The sequence below is a fragment of the Mustelus asterias genome, chromosome 8, assembly GCF_964213995.1.
Source record: "Mustelus asterias chromosome 8, sMusAst1.hap1.1, whole genome shotgun sequence".
In the NCBI taxonomy this organism is placed as follows: domain Eukaryota; kingdom Metazoa; phylum Chordata; class Chondrichthyes; order Carcharhiniformes; family Triakidae; genus Mustelus; species Mustelus asterias.
In genome coordinates, this window is record NC_135808.1 from 82,289,273 (window position 1) to 82,310,837 (window position 21,565).

Below are 21,565 nucleotides of genomic sequence, written 5' to 3' on the forward strand. Positions count from 1 at the left end.
TTTTTGTTAAATGTGTTTTAAAATAATTTTTAAAAACTGTCCAAATGAAGAATATTGCTCAAAGGCGCCACTCGTCTGGAAAATACTTAAAACCTGCTTCAGTTGCAAATCATGAATGAGGTACCCATGTATTTTAGTTTATGATATTTTTGCATTTAAGTTGGAAGTGATAGGAAAACAAAAGTTGCTGCTACTTTTCCTGAAAGTCCATAAAGTTGGACAGAGTTAAAATCAGTTTAAGGGGAGTCATGATATTTATAACATCATTGAGAATTGAATTAACTAACTAAAAAGAGAAAATGCTTGTTCCATTCAATCCCATAAAAAGGACTTGGATGTTTTCCAGCTTCTTGATGAAGGTTAATGTTTTGGGCATAAATCTCCTCTTAGATGCTGATAGACTTGTGTATTTTCTGTTTTTAATTCAGGTTTCCAATGTTGCAGTTTCTGGTCTCTCTTTCTGCATTGCATATTGAATCAGTGCTGGTCATATATCTTTACTGTAAATTGGTTGGAAAATGCTTTTCTTACTAATTGCAGACCACTTAGAAAGTTGTGTGTGTATTTTTGTCAAATTTATTTTGCCATTATTATCTCTTATTCAGTTCAAGCAACTCTGCTGGAATCAGGAGGGACAAAACGTTGAATTCTAACTAAACTATTTTAGTTCATGCAATTTTTGCTGCCTTGGTTCCGTTCTATCATAGACACTGCTCCTTGGCTCTTTTGAGTTCCACGACATTAGCTTGCACACTTTTTCTGACACTCTTTTCTATTGTAATAAAGGTGCATTCAACTAATAGAGAAGCAGAAATGGATGCTAGAAATTTGAAATACAAACATAAAATGCTAGAAAAACACAGCATTTGTGTAGAGGGAGAATCAAAGTTGACCATAAGAGATAGGAGCTGAAGTAGGCCACTCAATCCACCATACAACGATATCATGACTGATCTGATGTGATAATCCTCAACTCCACTTTGTTCTCAAAATCCTTGATTCCCTTACTGATTAAAAATCTGTCCATCTCATCCATGAAGATACTGAACCTAGCCCTCTGCAGCCTGTCTTATTCCCAAAATCCTTGATTCCTTCACTGATTAAAAATCTGTCTATCTCAGCATTAAACATGCTTAACAACCCAGCCTCTGCAGTAAAGAATTCCACAGATTCACTACCATCTGAGTGAAGAAATTCTCCCTCATCCCTGTCTTAAATGGGCAACCCCTTACTCTGAGATTATGCCTGCTGGTCCTGGACACTCCCACAAGACCTTTCAGCCTCTACCCTATCAAACCCCCTGAGAATCCTATATGTTTCAATAAGGTCACCTCACATTCTTCTGAACTCCAATGAGCACAGGCCCAACCTACCCTACCTCTCATCATAAGAAAATCCGTCCACGCCTAGGACCAATGTAGTGAACCTTCTTTCCTTGGATAAGGGGACCAGAATTGTTCATAGTATTCCAGGTGTGGTCTAACAAGTGCTTTGTATAGTTTTAGCAAGACTTCCCTATTTTTATACTCCATTCCTTTTGAAATAAAGGCCAACATTCTGTTTGCCTGTCCAAATACCTGTTGAACTTGCATGCTAGGATTTTGTAATTTGTGTGCAAAGACCCCCAAATCCCTGTGTGCTGCAGCTTTCTGCAGACGTTTTCCATTTAGACCTTTCTACTAATATTCTGATGCATTCATTTGCAGGCTTTGAAAACTGCTGAACCCCTGAATTCAGTTTTTGCTCCTACAACTTCTGGGTTTTTAATCCCTCCCTGGTGCCGGGGTACTGGATGTCTCAGAGAGGGTAGAAAGCATATTAAAAAGGGAAGGGAATCAAACAGATGTAATTGTACACATTGGTGAAAATGACGTAGGTCAAAAGAGCAGGGGGGTCATACGAAAGCAATTCAGGGAGATGGGTGCTAGGCTAAAAATAAGGCCTCTAGGGTAGCAATCTCTGGACAGCTCCCGGTGCCTAGTGCTAGTGAGGCCAGGAACAGGGAGATTCTACAATTGAACACGTGGCTAAAGGACTGGTGCACGAGGGAGGGTTTCAAATTCATAGATCATTGGGAAGTCTTCAAGAGAGAATGGCACCTGTACGGAAAGGATGGGTTACACCTTAACTGGAAGGGCACAAATATCCTGGCTGGGAGTTTTGCTAGAGTGTTTTGGCAGGGTTTAAACTAGTGTGGCAGGGGGGTGGGGATCAAAAGAGTAGGTCAGTAAGTACTGAGGCTGGGGTCGAGCTGGGGGCCAGGACAAGGCTAGATCAGAAGAAGAGCATTCTGGAGCAGGATGACCTGAGTGGGCCTGGAGGTCTGGAGTGCATCTGCTTCAATGCGAGGAGCGTAACGGTTAAGACAGACGAACTTAGGGCCTTAATGCTTACGCAGAATTTGGATGTGGTTGCGGTGACGGAGACATGGTTAAAAGGACAGGACTGGCAGCTGAATATTCCGGGGTATCAGTGTTTTAGGTGAGACAGAGGAGGGGCTAAAAAAGGTGGAGGAGTAGCGATATTAGTTAGGGAGCATATTACAGCGGTGCAGAGGGTGGACAATTTAGAGGGGTCATGTAATGAGTCGCTGTGGGTGGAGCTCAAACAGGAAAGGTGCAATCACTATGCTGAGGGTATACTACAGGCCACCCAACAGCCCACGGGAAGTGGAGGAATGGATATGTCAGGAAATTCTGGATATGTACAGAAAAAATAGGGTTGTTATAGTGGGAGACTTCAATTTCCCTGGTATAGACTGGAAAATGCTTAGGGCTGGGGGTCTGGACGGGGAGGAATTTGTAAAATGCGTACTGGAAGGTTCTTTGGAACCGTATGTAGATAGCCCAACTAGAGAGGGGGCTATACTGGATCTAGGTCTGGGAAATGAGCCCGGTCAGGTCGTCAAAGTTTCGGTAGGGAAACATGTGGCAAATAGTGACCACAACTCTGTTAACTTTAGGATAGTAATGGACAAGGACGAGTGTTGTCCTAAGGGTAGGGTGCTAAATTGGGGGAAGGCTAACTATAGCCGGATTAGGCAGGAATTGGTGGCCGTTGATTGGGAGAGACTGTTCGGGGAGTAAGTCCACGTCTGGCATGTGGGAGTCTTTTAAGGAACAGTTGATAAGGCTGCACGACAGGCATGTGCCTGTAAAAAGGAAGGATAGGAAAGGTAGGATTCGAGAGCCGTGGATAACCAGGGAAATTGAGGATCTGATCAAAAAGAAAAGAGAGGCGTACGTTAGGTCCAGGCAACTGAAAACAGATGCAGCTCTGGAGGATTACAGAGAGAGTAGGAAAGAACTCAAACTGGGAGTTAGAAGGGCAAAAAGAGGTCACAAAATGTTCTTGGCAGACAGGATTAAGGAGAATCCGAAGGCATTTTATTCATATGTTAGGAACAAAAGAGTTGTCAGGGAAAAAGTCGGACCTCTCGGGGACAAAGGAGGGGAATTATGCTGAGAACCCAAGGGAATAGGGGAGATCCTAAATGAATACTTTGCGTCGGTATTCACAAAGGAGAGGGACTTGTTGACTGGGAGTGTCTCAGAGGGAGGTGTTGACCCGTTAGAGAGAATCTCCATTACAAGGGAGGAAATGTTAGGTTTTTTAGGTAACATTAAAACTGACAAATCCCCAGGGCCTGATGGCATCTATCCTAGACTGCTCAGGAAGACAAGAGATGTAATTGCTGGGCCTCTGACGGAAATCTTTGTCTCTTCTTTGGACACAGGTAAGGTCCCTGAGGATTGGAGGATAGCGAATGTGGTACCGTTATTTAAGAAGGGTAGCAGGGATAACCCGGGTAATTATAGGTCAGTGAGCTTGACGTCCGTGGTAGGGAAGTTGTTGGAGAGGATTCTTAGAGACAGGATGTATGTGCATTTAGAACGGAACAATCTCATTAGTGACAGACAGCCTGGTTTTGTAAGAGGGAGGTTGTGCCGTACAAATTTGGTGGAGTTTTTTGAGGAAGTGACAAAAACGGTTGACGAAGGAAGGGCCGTGGATGTCGTCTATATGGATTTCAGTAAGGCATTTGACAAAGTCCCTCATGGCAGGTTGGTTAAGAAGGTTAAGGCTCATGGGATACAAGGAGAGGTGACTAGATGGGTAGAAAACTGGCTTGGCTACAGGAGACAGAGGGTAACAGTCGAAGGGTCTTTTTCCGGCAGGAGGTCTGTGACCAGTGGTGTTCCGCAGGGCTCTGTACTGGGACCTCTGCTATTTGTGATATATATAAATGATTTGGAAGAAGGTGTAACTGGTGTTATCAGCAAGTTTGCGGATGACGCGAAGATGGCTCGACTTGCGGATAGTGATGAACATTGTCGGACAATACAGCAGGATATAGATAGGCTGGAAAATTGGGTGGAGAAATGGCAGATGGAATTTAATCCAGATAAATACAAAGTGATGCATTGTGGAAGAACTAATTTAGGGGGGAGTTATACAATAAATGGCAGAGCCATCAAGAGTATAGAAACACAGAGGGACCTAGGTGTGCAAGTCCACAAATCCTTGAAGGTGGAAGCACAGGTGGAGAAGGTGGTGAAGAAGGCATATGGTATGCTTGCCTTTATAGGATGGGGTATCGAGTATAAAAGCTGGAGTCTGATGTTGCAGCTGTATAGAACGCTGGTTAGGCCACATTTGGAGTACTGCGTCCAGTTCTGGTCGCCGCACTACCAGAAGGACGTGGAGACTTTAGAGAGAGTGCAGAGAAAGTTTACCAGGATGTTGCCTGGTATGGAGGGTCTTAGCTACGAGGACAGATTGAGTAAACTGGGCTTGTTCTCCCTGGAAAGACGGAGAATGAGGGGAGACCTAATAGAGGTGTACAAAATTATGAAGGGTATAGATAGGGTGAACAGTGGGAAGCTTTTTCCCAGGTTGGAGGTGATGATCACGAGGGGTCACGGGCTCAAGGTGAGAGGGGCGAGGTATAACTCAGATATCAGAGGGATGTTTTTTACACAGAGAGTGGTGGGAGCCTGGAATGCGCTGCCAAGTAGGGTGGTGGAGGCAGACACGCTGGCATCGTTTAAGACTTACCTGGATAGTCACATGAGCAGTCTGGGAATGGAGGGATACAAACAAATGGTCTAGTAATGTTCCGTTTAGTGAAAATTCACTGCAAATTGTATTGACTAGATGCTGGGGCATGTGCTCATGGTGGAAATGTTGATCGGTTTTAAGGGAATTGTAACATTTTAAGGTTTTATAAACATTTTATTTCAGGTCACCTAATTACATTGTTTTGATGACAGTAAGAAAGATCCATCCTTGTTGCTTACAACTCTGAGACAGATTGTAAGTTTGCATAGCTATGAAACAAACAGTTGAGTGGAAGGGATAATAGTGGAAAAGGAGGGTTGGCAATTTCATTCCTCAAGTTGAATTTTGAAAGCATCTTTGGGGGAATTACATAGCAAGGTAGATAGTTGGAAAATGTTTGGGAAAGACACGTCTAGCCTCTTGCCATCTGCCCCTTGGGGGAAAGAAATGGAAATAAAGAGTGAAGTGAATGACAGGAGAGAAAGAGAGTGTGATGGAATAGGAATGTTGATCAGGTGGTTTGAAATGGGAAGTGCTAAGGGTAGGGTTTGAAGTGAAGGAGTGCTATTGCATTGTAATTACAGCACAGAGATTCGGCTTGAGTTTTTTGCCGGGCTTTATATATTATCACGGTAGCACAGTGGTTAGCACTGTTGCTTCACAGTTCCAGGGTCCTGGGTTCGATTCTCGGCTCGGGTCACTGTCTGTGTGGAGTTTGCACATTCTCCTCGTGTCTGCGTGGGTTTCCTCCGGGTGCTCCGGTTTCCTCCCACAGTCCAAAGATGTGCGGGTTAGGTTGATTGGCTAGGTTAAAAATTGTCCCTTAGAATCCTAAGATGTGTAGGTTAGAGGGATTAGCGGGTAAATATGTGGGGGTAGGGCCTGGGTGGGATTGTGGTCGGTGCAGACTCGATGGGCCGAATGGCCTCCTTCTGCACTGTAGGGTTTCTGTGATTCTGTGATTTCTGTGAACTGCCTCACACTTGCTCTCACTAGATGGGATATGGCAGTGGTGCAGGTAAAGGAAGCATGAATAATTGAAGGAGATAATGGGAAAGGAGCTGCTGAGGGTTGCTTTCTTCCCACACTTTCTCACATTTGAACGATGCTGTCTGCAGCTGCTAGTGGCTTATTTCAATGCCATAATCACTGACTCTCATCTGAAAATGTCAGGAGAGTGGGAGAAAATGAAAGAAACAAACAATTGAGAGAAACACAAATTAACTTTGAATTATTCCAAATGCTTCCCAGCCACTTTCAAAGCGTACATACTTTGTAATGAAGACAAACAAGAACAGAGACACTGGGAGAACGTGCAAACTCCACATAGACAGTCACCTGAGGCTGGGTCTCTGGCACTGTGAGGCAGCAGTGCTAACCAATGTACCACCATGCCGTCTATTCTGGGAAATGAACTGAAAGATTAATTATGTGTCTGTACACTTCCTGTCTATTCAATGCCATTGCAAATTACTATGTCCACATAATTGAAACAGCATCTCCACTAGGAAGACAAATAATATGTTTACATTATAAATGCGGACAGAGAAATTTACAATGGAAGCATAAAATAACGACAGAATATATCACTTTAAAATGGGTTCTAAATTATGTCTCTGGTCTGCTAATATCCTGTTCTCTAACCTAATTTTCTGCATACGTATGTGCAATGCCATGGTTAATTATCCTGTGACATATTAAAGATCCTTACATCTGCGCTTCTTGTCTACAAAATATTACCTTGTATATCTTTCTGGGAGATGTTGGTGTCGTGGTAATGTCACTGATAGTGCAATGCCCTGTGTAATGTTACAAATCCTGACATCTGTACGCAGCATTTGCCGCCTATAAAATATTACTTTATATACCTTTCTGGGGAGGTGGTAGTATAATGGTAATGTCACTAGTAATCCAGTATCCCAGGCTAATACTCAGTACACTTGTTCAAATCGCACCACAGTAGATGCTGCAATTTAAATTCAATTAATAAGTCTGGTATATAAAGCTAGTCTCAGTAATGATGACCATGCCAGCGATCATTGATTGTTGTGAAAACTCATCTGGTTCCCTAATGCCCTTTTAGGGAAGGAAATGTGCCAGGCTTACCCAATTTGGCCTACATGTGATTCCAGACCATAGCAATGTGGGTGATTCTGACTTGCCAGCTGAAATGGCCTCGCAAGCTATTCAATTCAAGCTCAATTAGGGATGGGCAAAAATGCTGGCCTTGCCAGCAATGCCCAGACCCCATAAAAAAGAATAATGAAAAATAATACAAAGCCTGCTTCCTGTTCTCATTTTTGTCAACTAGACAGTTTCCATGATAAATTTCTATAAAACCTTTCACTGTAATTACACCCACTGCTGCTGCATGCAGTTTTGCATCCCCCCGCCCCTGGGTCTGTAAGGCAGAGTGACTCCTATGCTTCCATCAGCTGCACCTTTCTTTCCAATTTTCCTTTTTTTTGCTGTTTAACTACTGTACAAGTTGCATTACCATTCTGACTACAGTTCAAAAATACTTCATGAGCTGTAATGTGCTTTTGAGAAGTCTGGTAGTTGTGAAAAGCACTACATATGTAAATGCAAATCTCTTTTTAAAATCATATCATTCAAAAATAAGGTTGCATCCAAATGCAAGATTTAGCAATGTGGATTAAATTAGATCTGCACACTCTGGTTCAGTGTAGCCTCTAACCCCTGCATTACCTGAAGTATGCTCTTGGTCTTTGTTCCCCACATGCAATGCTGTGAGTGATTGAATAACACGGGTAATGTATCTTTTCACTATGTTAAACTTGCTTAACTTATACAATAGTAAAGATAGTTTGCAAACTTGTGTGTGAAAATTTGGGTAGCTTTTTAATCATTTCCTGACCAGCTATGGAAGTTTGTATGCCTCATTATCCCCACTTTAAAGACTTTAGTTCAAACTCGCTGATCTGAAAAGTGCATGATAAATATTCCCCAGGGCAGGAACCAAAGTCAAAGTGTTAGATAAATAACTGTTAAGATGTAAAGATTGCCAATTAGGCAAGAATCTGAACAAATCATCTGCACACTTGCACATGAATTGAGTGCTTGGTTTGTCCCTCAAATAGACTTCCGGGAGACCAGCTTATCTAAATGGTCTAAAATTGTCAAGTTAACCTGCATGTAACTTCTATGAGGAGATTAACAGCTAATACCAAACTAAAAAAACTTTCATTAATGTCCTTAATATCAAAATCTCCTAGCTCGTTCACTGAGTGATTTTTGTGCCTAAATTAGAGGAAGAGAGAATGTTGAAGTATCAAACCTTCTTCATTCATAAGCTTTTGTTCTATAGAGACCCTTTTTCAGAAAACACAATAATTGTGCCAAATTTGGTTGCAGTCAGGGAAAGAAAACTAAATTTTCATAAGACATTGAAGGCTTATGGAAGAAATAATAACTATTGCATGTAACACATATAGGGATTAATTTAGGAGTTTTATTATGCAATTTTAATGTTCAAAAGCCAATAACCGATGATCTGTCTAAATGTTTTCCCAACTAGAAGAAACAAAAATTGTGCAGTACTTGTAAGGTTTACCCTGGCTTATCTGTATTCTGTTTACTAAAATTGATACTAATTGTGATTCGATGGCCAGCCTAGGTATGAGAGCAGAACACTGTTGGAATATTTCGAGTGAGTTTTGGAACTGTCACTCTGCTTTGATTGATCTTCCTTTGAAGACTAGTGTAGAATGGGCTGACCACTGTTGTTTTAATTACCAGGACACCCTCCAGTGATTTTTAACTAAGTTATTTATCTAATGCAGGTAAATTATAGAAATTAATTTGGGAGACTTCCATGAAGTTGCTGTTGGAATGATTTGTATGAAAAATTTAATGCCAGTGACAGGAATGTGAAAGTTCTGTTAATAGTTTGTATTCACATGGAAAAGCGAGCACCGCTTCACCAGTTTTATTTGTTCCTTGTTTGATGAACGGTCACGAGTTTATTTGAGGTATTTCAATATTGCAGGGAATACCTATCCAACAGGAGTTTAACTAATTCTTTCCACACTCGCCCTCGCTTCAAAGTCAGCTACCAGTCTGATGGAGATCTATTTGGATATATTTATAAAATTAGCCTTGTTTCCTTTACATGCACCGTGGTTTGAGTTAGATCTAGATTATAGAAACATAGAAAAACTACAGCACAAAACAGGCCCTTCGGCCCCACAAGTTATGCAGAGCATATCCCTACCTTTTTAGGCCTACCTATAACCCTCCATCCTATTAAGCTCCATGTACTCATCCAGGAGTCTCTTAAAAGACCCTATTGAGTTTGCCTCCACCACCACTGACGGCAGCCGATTCCACTCGCTCACCACCCCCTAACATTTCCCCTGTACCTAACCCCCAGCACCTTAAACCTGTGTCCTCTCGTAGCAGCCATTTCCACCCTGGGTAAAAGCCTCTGAGTCCACCCGATCTATGCCTCTCAACATCTTATATACCTCTATTAGGTCTCCTCTCATCCTACGTCTCTCCAAGGAGAAAAGACCGAGCTCCCTCAGCCTATCCTCATAAGGCATGCCACTCAATCCAGGCAGCATCCTTGTAAATCGCCTCTGCACCCTTTCAATCTTTTCCACATCCTGATATCAATGATGGATAAGCTTTCATGAATTGTAATAATAAAGCAAGTGCAAAATTTTCTCAAAAAATGACGCAGTGTCTAAATGGTGAGAAAACTGGAGCAACCGGTGCAGACCGGACCACAATCGCCCCGAGCTTAGTCATTTCTTGGGATAATGGTGAGCTGCGTGCTGGTTCGGGGAGGGGTGGGGCCTAAACATGCCAATGAGCATGGCTGCAAAGTGATCAGACGCTGTTTTGAAAGGGCGCCCTGATCTCTCAGAGCACTGGGAAGACTCCCTCCTCCCGTGGACATCGGAACACCCCCCTCCCCCCTCTCCCGACACACGGCATTGGGGCACTCCTAATAAGTCTCCCGTCATGACTCCCCACTCAGGCCCCACCTCCTTGGCGCTGCCAGTGTACTAGATGGGCTCTGCCCAGACATGTCCTCAAACTCCTGGGGGCTTCAGTGGATTCCGAGACCCCAGCATGGTCATCATGCCTGGTCTCATGAGTGATTCCCGCTGGATTCGCACCGTGCCTGAATGTCAGAAGACTCTGGGAGTTGGGAAAATCTGGCATTGAATGGCTTAAGCATATTTAAATGCTACCTCAAATCTGCTAATCGGCCCTACGCCCTTTCTGGGCATGATCTGGTTTGTACCAGTAGCAGGGGACCAGGATGATTGCCAACTGTTTGGGACCAGGCGCTAAACCCGTTTTTCGGCACACGTACTGGGATTGGCATGATCTGCTCTGTGTGCAGCGGGGTCAGAAAATGCCACCCAAGTCTTTTGTTTGGTCCATGTTGAATAATTGCACTCTTGTTCCTCAAAAGCCAATCTAATTAAATCAAGAGAAATGGCACATCAAAACCCTATGAATGCTATGCGACTCTAACTTATTTGTGTATTTTTGCTCTTCCCAAATTCCAATGAAGTAGTTCTGTAAGCTACTTGTCGTTGCTTATGTACCATGATATCTTAGATCTAGTATAGGATGATGTTGACAGACAATCTTGATTCAGCCACCAGATGTCACCAGTTTGCTTAGTGAATACTACATAACAAAAGGTTTTCTGAATACCTGGAGCATCTAATTTTCTGTCAATAAAAATATAATTAAATAACCATTAAATTAGTTTTATGAGCCAGCTGGATGTAACCATATCCAGGTATTGGTAGTCTTCCAGTCTTGCACACTGATGTATGAGATAAAGGGCACATAATTTCAAACTACCCTGGTCCACCTGCTGGTTTAAATAATAAGTGGACCATCTATTAATCTATTTAAATAGGCTGAGATGGAATGAACAATGATTTGAAGTGTCTTTGGGATATCAAAGTATGCATCATTTAATAAGTTATTGCACAAGTAACCTGATGACTCATTCAAAATTTTCAGCACATTTTGATTTGATTTATTATTGTCACGTGTATTAACATAGTGAAAAGTGTTGTTTCTTGCGCACCATACAGACAAAACATACCGTTCATAGAGAAGGAAACGAGAGAGTGCAGAATGTAGTGTTACAGTCATAGCTAGGGTATAGAGAAAGATCAACTTAATGCAAGGTAAGTCCATTCAGCAGCAGGGAAGAAGCTGTTCTTGAGTCAGTCGATATGTGATCTCAGACTTTTGTATCTTTTTCCCGAAGGAAGAAGGTGGAAGAGAGAATGTCCGGAGTGCGTGGGGTCCTTAATTATGCTGGCTGCTTTGCCGAGGCAGCGGGAAGTGTAGACCGAGTCAATGGACACTGGCTTGCTGGCTGGTTTGCGTGATGGATTGGGCTACATTCATGATCTTTTGTAATTCCTTGCGGTCTTGGAGCAGGAGCCATACCAACCATTTCTACTGAAGGCCAAGATAATTAATACTATTGCAGGTGCTAGACAGCCTTAACACACATTATATTTTCTCATGCTTCAGGTGTGATGATTACAAAAAATTATTCTCGCATGTGGAAGGTCTGTTTTAAGCATGCATACTACGGCAGCAATAATGTCGTAATTGGAGCGGTATTGTGTACCAGCTGCATTGCTAACATCTACAGTAGGATTTGTCGGGAAAGTTGTTCTGCTCCTTCCAACCGTGCCCCCCACCCTCCCTCTGCCACCACCACACACACACACAATTTTATGGCAATAAGCTTCAATAATCTCTGTTGATCTTCAGTGCCAATTGATCTGCAGATTAAATTCAGATAGGGCATAGTTGGTAACTTGTGTGACATTCTAAGACTCTTTTAAGAAGTGTTGAGGCAGTGACAGATTTTTAATTTATCCAACTACAGTCTAAGATATGTAATTAAAAATGGATTCTTGGTGCCACTTTTAAAACACTAAATTATGATTATAGCCATTTAAGAACCACAATTATGCACACTAGTTTATAAAAATGTAATTTATATAAGGAATAGATTTCCACGACATCATTTTCCTATTTCATAAAGTTGGCATTATCCTGGAATTAATTTTCTCTCTTATAATGTATGTGTGAAGAACACCAATAAACATTTCCAAACCCAGACTGATTTATACATAAATTACAACGATGAAAGAATCAAACCAATAAAACCTCAATCTTCAAAAATTTCTTTTTAACCTAGACAACTGATGTTAGCATATGGTGTCAGCAAAATACTTTGTGATGATCGTTGCTTTGAGTGAAGTGGTGAACCAATTAATGTATTGTATATTTTGCCCTGGGGGTTATTGTACAATATCCTTTACTACTGTTACGATCCCAGCTGATAATACTGGACACATCAGAGTGAAACTCAGCATGGTATATACTAACTTTTGTTTAGAAACTGTTGAGATAAGTTACTGAACAAATTCACAGGGGTTTGCTGATGAATTTTTAACAAAAAGAATAAAACATTTATTAAACAAGACAAATGAAACAATATTGTGCCAGACAAAAAAAGTTGGAAATATTACAATACAAACCCCAACTATCTCTTTACAGGTACATACAAATTTGGAAAGATAAAACAATTCAGGGCAAGTATGGAGTACATGCGAACCAGCTGGCAAACTAGACAGACACACCACCATAGAGCCATAGAATCCCTACAGTGCAGAAGGAGGCCACTTGGCTTATTGACTCTGCACCAACTCTCCAAAAGAGCATCCTACCCAGGCCCAAACCCCCACCCTATCACTGTAACCCTGCCCATTTAGCATGGTCAATCCACCTAACCTACATATCTTTGGACTGAGGGGGGAAACCGGAGCACCCGAAGGAAACCCACACAGACACAAGGGGAATGTGCAAACTCCACACAGTCACCCAAGGCTAAAGTTGGACCCAGATCCTTGGCTGCACGGCAGCAGTGCTAACCCTGTGCCACCCTTCTGGGCCACCATTCTGTCCTCCACACTCAAAGCAAATGATAGATTCTCTGGACTTCTCAAGAACCCAGTTGTTATACTGTGGTTTGTTATACTGTGAGCTGTCCGGTCTCGCTGATACTCTACTTTTCATGGGGGCATCCAGTCTCCACGGTCAAAGAACTCTCAGAATTGTTAAGGCACAGAAGGAGGCCATTCTGCTCATCATGTCTGCACCAAATGAGCATTATGGCTTTGTCTCATTCCCTGCCTTTTCCCCATATTTTTGCACATTGTTTCTATTCAAATAATAACCTGATGCCCTCTTGAATACTCCGATTGAACCTGCCTCCACCACATTTCCTCGGAAATCTTGCTCTCACTCGAACGGTTCACCTCCAAGGTTTCACTCTCGTCCTGTGAGACTCCTCTCCTCTGAAAGCTTCACCTTTCAAGTACATTATCAGATCTTTGGCAGTACTAAACAGAACTCCATTGCTTCAAAATATCCTCTGTGCTTCAAATCTGTTCCCTACAGCTCTGTCTTTAATGTGGAGCCTATTTATCTGTTCCTTGCGTTTAATCGGACCTGTTTTAGATTCCTGTCTTTGTCTTTTAATTTGGGACTTCAATCTTGGATCTCTCGTCATTTATTTAAACAGAGATATTTTTCTCTTGAGGGTAGAGTGTCATTGGAACTCCCTTTCTCAAAAGGCAGTGGAGGCAGAGGTAGATAGATTCTTGATAAACAAAAGGATGAAGGAATACCAGCAGTAGACGGAAGATTACAGTCAGATTAACCATGATCTTTATTGAATAGTGGGGGGGAGGTGCTGAGTGGCCTACTCCTCCCAGTTCGTATGTTCATATGTCATTCAATGATTCATAATGAAAGCTATGGAAGTAAGAGATGTGTGTTTGAGCTATGGAAAGTGCCCCACAACCTCTTGATCCCAGTTTTCTGCAATTGCATGTTCCAGCTCCCTTTACAGAGCAGATAAAAATCATCTCTTGTTTTTGGAGTTTCAAATTCAATTCTGGGGACTCATTGGGAACTGGATCATAGGTACTTGAGAAAATGATCTTTTCTATTATTGTACAACCATCAGTTGTTGCTGAATGCACATTCTGTGGAAAATATACAAGGTTTGATAAGAATTTTAAGAAATATGTGATCATCTGTTGGTTTTAACCTTTAATTGTATGCCAATAAGCATGTACAAATGAATGGCACGTTTTTAAAACAAATATTAAGGATATGGCTTGTATGTTTTTCATGATGTAGGAAAGAGCTTGCGTTTGGGTTTAGCCCCTGTACGTATAATATGGTCCAACATGGGGCTGGGAATGAATCTTGCTTATCTATTGATCTATTGGGGCCAGTTGCATTAAGCACGCACATCTTCCAGGATCTGTTCCAATGTTTCCAGGTACCATATGACCATTTTCTTTTAGAAATAAAGCAAGTTCAACGCTCTGAACTTCAAGCTTGTGCAGTAAAATGTGTTGGAGCCATGAAATATGGCAATACATTAATGTATTATAATATGAAGGAGAAATTACATATCCTGAATAGAGAGTAAGAATTGTCCTTGTGGTTAGTCATATGACATCCTTGGTATTTGAGTTGATACCAATTTTTGGCCATGTTGTTGAGTGCAATAAAACTAACATTTTTAAACGTTATTTCCAGATCCATTGATCTCCAAGCCAGAAAAATTTAAACGAACACCGTCAACAAACAAAAATCGTCAGCAACTTCAGAGGGAACGAGCATTGCAGCAGCTGCAAAGTCACAAAACTACTCAGCAAAATCAAGCTGCTCATAATCTTCAGGATCAACAATTGTCCAAACCAAAGATGAAGCCTACACAAGCCACAGAGCTGCCATCACCCAAACTAGAAGCAGAGCAGGCTCTGCAAATGACTGAAAAACAACCAACTGAAATTGGAGTAAGCCACCAGAAAGATACAGATAAACCTGGACCCAAAGCATCATTTACATTCCAAGATTCCTCAGTTCAAGAGTTATCGACAGAACAGATCAAAGGGGTGGAATTGTTAGTAAGTTTAGAAATAAATATGAAATTACCCATTGATACATTGGTCAATTATTCAAGCTTTCGTCTGATTAACTTGGATTCAATGCAGCATGGTCCTTGGAAGAGTAGTCAATTGCATTGGAGTAAGATCATAGAACCATAGAAACCCTACAGTGCAGAAGGAGGCCATTCGGCCCATCGAGTCTGCACCGACCACAATCCCACCCAGGCTCTACCCCCACATATTTTACCCGCTAATCCCTCTAACCTACGCATCCCAGGACTCTAAGGGGCAATTTTTTAAAACTGGCCAATCAACCTAACCCGCACATCTTTGGACTGTGGGAGGAAACCGGAGCACCCGGAGGAAACCCATGCAGACACGAGGAGAATATGCAAACTCCACACAGACAGTGACCCGAGCCGGGAATTGAACCCAAGACCCTGGAGCTGTGAAGCAGCAGTGCTAACCACTGTGCTACCGTGCCGCCCATTGTACTTAGGTGAACATAGAAGATGAGATGCAAGCTTAATTTTCTAACATGGGAGCAGGGATAAGCAACTCGAGCCTCTTCTGCCATTCAATTTGATCATGACTGTTCCCTATTTTCATTCCATTTACCTGCTATAGTTCCATATGCCTCAGTACCCTTGCCAAAATATCCAATTAATTTCAGTTTTGAAATTTTGAATTAATTTAACCTGAATGGCTCAACATTTGTGATAAAGTGGCTTCATCCTTGAACAATACATCTCTAGGTTTAAGTTCATGCCCCTTTGTTCTGGATTCTCCATCCAGAAAAAAATGTTTCTATTTAACTTATTGTATATAAACAACAACTTTAGATTGCCCCTTAATCTTCCATATTTTGGGTATACAAGCTTTTTAGCCAAGGTATCATTCTGGTGAATGATATCTCGGGGCTGCACCCTCTCCAAGGCTCATGATGATGTGGGGAGGAAGTGTTATTGGTCTCCATACCACTTGGGTGTACTCAGACCAAAGAGCGGGGTCATTGACATAGATGTATGTCCAAGGGAGCAAATGGAGAAACTTCAACATGATAATTCCTGTCATTTCCCATTCACTCAGATGTAACAAAAGTAGTTTTGCTCTTGTATTATGAAGATGGAGTTTCTGAAATACGTGGAGAAGTGCCATAGAATATTCATAGAATCCCTGCAGTGCCGAAGGAGGCCGTTCAGCCCATTGGGTCTGCACTGATTCTCTGACAGTGCTATTTACCCCACTAATCTCCCTAACCTACACTTCTTTGGATTGTGGGAGGAGACCGGAGCCTCCGGAAGACACGCATGCAGACATGGGGAGAACGTAAACTCCACACAGACAGTGACCCAAGGCCGGAATCGAACCCAGGTCCCTGGCTAACCATTATGCCACCATGCCACCCAATCAGTTTTTCATACATTATGGTCCATCCTTTTAATGTACAGCAAATTTGTTCTGTATATTATTGTACAGTATTTTCTCTTGAGCCAATGCAATTTACTTGCACGATACAGTTTGCTTACATAGAACATTGATTGCTCTCCCTTCTTTCTCTCTCCATCATTACTCCTTCACCACCCCCCAAATTCAGATTAAGAATTTGAGGGGTCATCAGTGTTCTACTGTAGCTGCCTGTAGATGTGAGATTTTTGCTCCTGTTTGTTAATCTGTCAGGAAATGTGATGGAACACGAGGAACTTTGATCTGAATTGGGCTGCACTGTACACTTCGGATTTCTTGTAGACTATGGCTGGCTAAAGTTGAAAATCATTCCCCAACATTGACCACTCCATTCCATCAACAAATGTTCACCAAAGAAAGTCTATGCCAATGAATAGTGCTGGCACCTCCCTGTCCCCTAGTGTAAGAAAACTCGGTTCTACTTAATACATTCTCAGTACAGCAAAACTTTAGTACCAGCAGCTCTGCAACACATATAATAGGCATACATGTCTACTCTTAATTAAAGCTGTTTAATTCATATTAATTTTTTAGCACTAAATGCCTATTTTCCTATTTTACTTTGTGTAAAAATTACTTTGAATTATCAGGAATGATGGATGATGCCTCTCGGGTGTAACACATTAGTGCACTCTTTATAACCGTGTTTACCATGGTTATAAAAAGTGTTGTTAGCATATCTTCACACTCATATGGTTTTTGTTTTACTCTTTTTGAGGAAAGATTTTCAAGATGATTATTGGCTGTTGAATTTTCCTTCCACGGCCAACAAGCCCTGTCGTTGGACTCGAACCCAGAGCTTCTGGCCCTGTGGTAGGGCGCTACCACTGTGCCACAAGGCCGATGCTAATCTGTTAGCACTATGATGTCAAATAAATCAATCAAAATTATTCAAATCAAATCAATCATATGTTGTTAAAGCTGTTATGCCATTTAAATAGTCTAATTGAATAGAAGATGGCACACACTTAATTTTGAAGTGGTAACTGACTATTTTCGTTAAAAACACAAATGTTGGAAATATCCAACAAGTGATTTGACATGAGGGGAAAAATAACAGGTGTCAGAATCATCCTCTGACTTGAAGCAAAGACTTCCTTGCATTTGTATTTTTACTTCTCTATTTTTCCACTGCTCAATCTGTTCAACAAAGAAACAGTATTGGTGAGCTGTTGGCTAAGTCAGCTCACAGGAAGTAAGGAAAAAATTGTAAAGAAACCGCACAAGTCAATTTTATTTTTCCACAGGCGCGAGAGATCACGTCTGGAACAGTTGCAACTGGAACAACGATTAATGGAAGAGAAGAATAAACGCAAGAAAGCCCTTCTTTCAAAGGCCATTGCAGAAAGGTATGGAACATTCTTAACAGCAGGATAAGCTGACTCACTAGATTGGCCCATCAACCCTCATTTGTTTTATGTACTATTGTATCCCTTCAGAGCTGATATTCAAAGAAGTTACTTCACACCAAACTTTGGGCCATTGGATAGGTTTTTTTTCCCTACATTGTCAAATTTGTCCCAGTTTGGATGACGCTAGAGCACAGCATTCATATCCCAGGTTAACACAATAACATTTGGTAATTTTCCAACAACCACTTATTTGCAACATCTTGACCATCTAACTTAGTGCAGCCAACCATTATTTTATTTATTCTTTTATGTAATGTGGGCATCAGTGGCTAGGCAAGCATTTATTGCCCATACCTATTTGCTTTTGAGAAGATGGTGATTAACTCGCTTCTTGGACTACTGCAGTCCATGTGCTGTAACTACACCTCAGTGTACTGTTAGGTAGGGAGTTCCAGGATTTTGACCCAAAGATAGTGAAGGAATGGCGATATAGTTCCGAGTCAGGATGGTGTGTGGCTTGGTGGGAAACTTGCAGGTGGTGGGTCTTCCCATGCGTCTGTTGCCTTTGTCCTAGCGCTCAGTTCAGACTCCATTGCATGCTGGCTACTTGAGTGTGGTCAGGAAGGACAATCAATAACTTTGCACACGTATAAGCGAAGGAGTAATTGCCTACTGAAGTAATGAGGGGTTTTGAAAATAAGGAATGCACACCTAATACGTGACAATGTTAAGTGTTAAATTTAAGAACTTGTATAGACATCAGTCATTAGATTTTCTTCAGCTCCATCTAAAGTTTTTAAAATTTAAATGGGTTGTTGTGGTAAGTTGTCAATCGCTACATGTCTATAGTAGTTCTAACCAGTTATGCATTTCAGGTCTAAACGAACAATGGCAGAAACTGTGAAACTAAAGCAGATCCAAAAGGAACTTCAGACCTTGGACGATTTGTTATCAAGTGATGTCAACATCTTACGGAATCGGATTGAACAGTCCAGCTGGGAATATTATCAGGCTAAGTAAGAATATCTTTGCCCTCTAAGGCACAAGCCACTGTTTCCGTTCTAACCATCCAGGTCCAGTTATGACCATTCTAATTAAAGAATTGCAAATACAGGACGTTCATAAAAGTCTTTGTACAACTTCAAACTTGGTGTAGGTATGACAGCAAACTATAAACAGCAAGGAAAACATAATTGCTTTAAGTTTTTAATGTTAGTTATGGACTTCAGTTTTGTAACACACAGTCCATCTTTTCTTCTGTCACCATTTTCAATCAGTCAGCATCTGAAGTAAAATGAAGAATCATTGGCAATATTAATGAATTATGTTTTCATGTGCTGTTTAAAGTTATTGAAAATTGAAGTTGCACAAGGAGTTTATTAATACCTATAAAGAATTTGGGGTATTCAATCACCTCACTCTCATTGAATTAGTATAAAATTTCATGTGAACGTCATGAGCTATATGACTGATCACAGCTGATGCTGATCACTCTCCAGGTACTTATAGAAACAGTTATTGGATAGGGATCGAATTGTAATTCCGGTCAAATGTCCCAATTTCACTATCTGAGATCCTAAACCAAATTCTATCTTTAGCTCACACTGCCTAACTACAGAGAGCATCATGTGGATTTACCCACTGAGCTGTATGAACCATTTGTAATATACTTTTTAAATTCGAGGTAGTTTACAACTTGTTTTGAATCCTGATTAATTTGTGATTTGCTGAGAAAACTATTTTCATATTCTCTGACTATAACGAATTATAATTGTCAGTAATTCAACATAAACATGATCAACAAAAAAATTAAACATTTTACCCTCTGATTATTGGCTGTTTGAATGGTTTACTTTCGGTAAATTGACACTTAAACATCTTGCATGCTATAGTTTCTTTTAAATAAAACATTTTATGCTTAGAACAGAAGTTTTATAGAAATGGAAAATTCTATATTGGAATTTTATACTTGGATTAAGAATTAAGTTGTTAGGATGACTGTATCGGCCCTGGAGTAAAAATAACATTTTGTTTAATGTTTGTCATGTGTACAATGCATATGATATAAAAATAAGAAAAACTATCTGTTCATCTGTGTGTGATCGAAACATGGGCTCAGACTAGAGCTGAATGTTAGCTTTAGCAGCCAAAATGATCTCTCTGGTTTTGTAACAATTGAGGCTTAGATGTAACTGTGTCACTAACAACTATGTTTCAAAAGATTTTGAAGTTGGGAAAAATGGTGTATTAATCCAGTGAAGAGAATAATATCATCGCTTTACAGGTTTCACTAACAAAACTAAAATAAGTCCTTGCTGGCATTTGGTGTGAATCTCATTGAACATAAGAAATGATCAGTTAATTGGTGCAGATAATGTGCCCTTTGCCCCTTACTTAGAATGAATTTCATTGAAATATAATCAAAGCAGCATTTGATGTAGGGAGTGTGTGGGAGACTGCAACAAAATACAAACTATTAATAAACTTTTATAGTTAATTGGAAAATTAATTGCAGCTGTATCTTATGCAATGACACATAAGAATACAGAAGTCACGTACTGCTTGGATAATCGTCTAAATGGGATGGGGAGCAAAGAAATCTCGGGGTACAGGTACATATTACGAAAAGTAGTGAAGCAGGTTAAAGCTGTTTTTAAAAACAATCCTGCTATTCATTTATATAAGGATACAAAAGGGAAAACTGAGGGAGTTTCTGATGGAGTCTTAAGGGATTGATAGGGCAATTGTGGAAAAGATTGTATTAGACCAGAACCAGAGGTCACTAATAAATTGAGTCGGGCATTCAGGAGGAATTTCTTTACCCGATGTATAAATATTCTGGCTGGGAGTTTGCTAGTGTCACACGGGAGGATTTAAACCAGTTTGGCAGGGGGGTGGGAACCAAAGCAAAGGTGAATTAGCTGAAGGGGAGCCAGAGAGTAGGGCCAGTAAGAGAAGCAGCAGGCAGGGTGGGGTTGCTAATCAAAGAGGGTCTGGTGGACTGAAGTGCATTTGTTTCAATGCGAAAAGTGTAACGGGTAAGGCAGATGAACTTAGAGCTTGGATTAGTACTAGGAACTATGATGATGTTGCCATTACAGAGACTTGGTTAAGAGAAGGACAGGATTGGCAGCTTAACATTCCAAGATACAGATGTTTCAGGCGGAATAGAGAGGGATGTAAAAGGGGTGGTGGAGTTGCGCTACTGGTTAAGGAGAATATCACAGCTGTACTGCAGGAGGACACCTCGGAGGGTTCATACAGCGAGGCAATATGGGTAGAGCTCAGGAATAGGAAAGGTGCAGTCACAATGTTGGGGGTTTACTATAGGCCACCCAACTGCCAGCAGGAGATAGAGGAACAGATATGTAGGCAGATTTTGGCAAGGTGTAAAAGCGACAGGATTGTTTTGGTGAGAGATTTTAACTTCCCCTATATTGACTGGGACTCACTTAGTGCTAGGGGCATGGATGGGGCAGAGTTTGTAAGGAGCATCCAGGAGGGCTTCTTGAAACACTATGCACATAGTCCAACTAGGGAAGGGACCATACTGGACCTGGTATTGAGGAATGAGCCCCGCCAGGTGGTCAGTGTTTCAGTAGGGGAGCAGTTCGGGAACAGTGACCACAATTCAGTAAGCTTTAAGGTACTGATGGATAAAGAGAAGTATAGTCCTCAAGTTAAGGTGCTAAA

The 21,565-nt window shown here is 41.2% G+C and overlaps 1 protein-coding gene across 2 annotated transcripts in view; it reads left to right on the forward strand.

Moving 5' to 3' along the window:
* The window catches only part of gorab (golgin, rab6-interacting), a 43,145-nt gene that overhangs the window by 11,098 nt on the left and 10,482 nt on the right, over positions 1-21,565 (forward strand). Inside the window, exons 1-4 of one of the 2 annotated variants that reach the window (XM_078218356.1) lie at positions 14,361-14,437; positions 14,701-15,067; positions 17,768-17,869; positions 18,748-18,888. In XM_078218356.1, the coding sequence (XP_078074482.1) occupies positions 14,428-14,437; positions 14,701-15,067; positions 17,768-17,869; positions 18,748-18,888 (620 nt within the window). In that variant the 5' untranslated portion in view covers positions 14,361-14,427. Of the gene's footprint in view, positions 1-14,360; positions 14,438-14,700; positions 15,068-17,767; positions 17,870-18,747; positions 18,889-21,565 lie in introns of those variants that run through there. The other variant, XM_078218357.1, reaches the window with a different exon arrangement.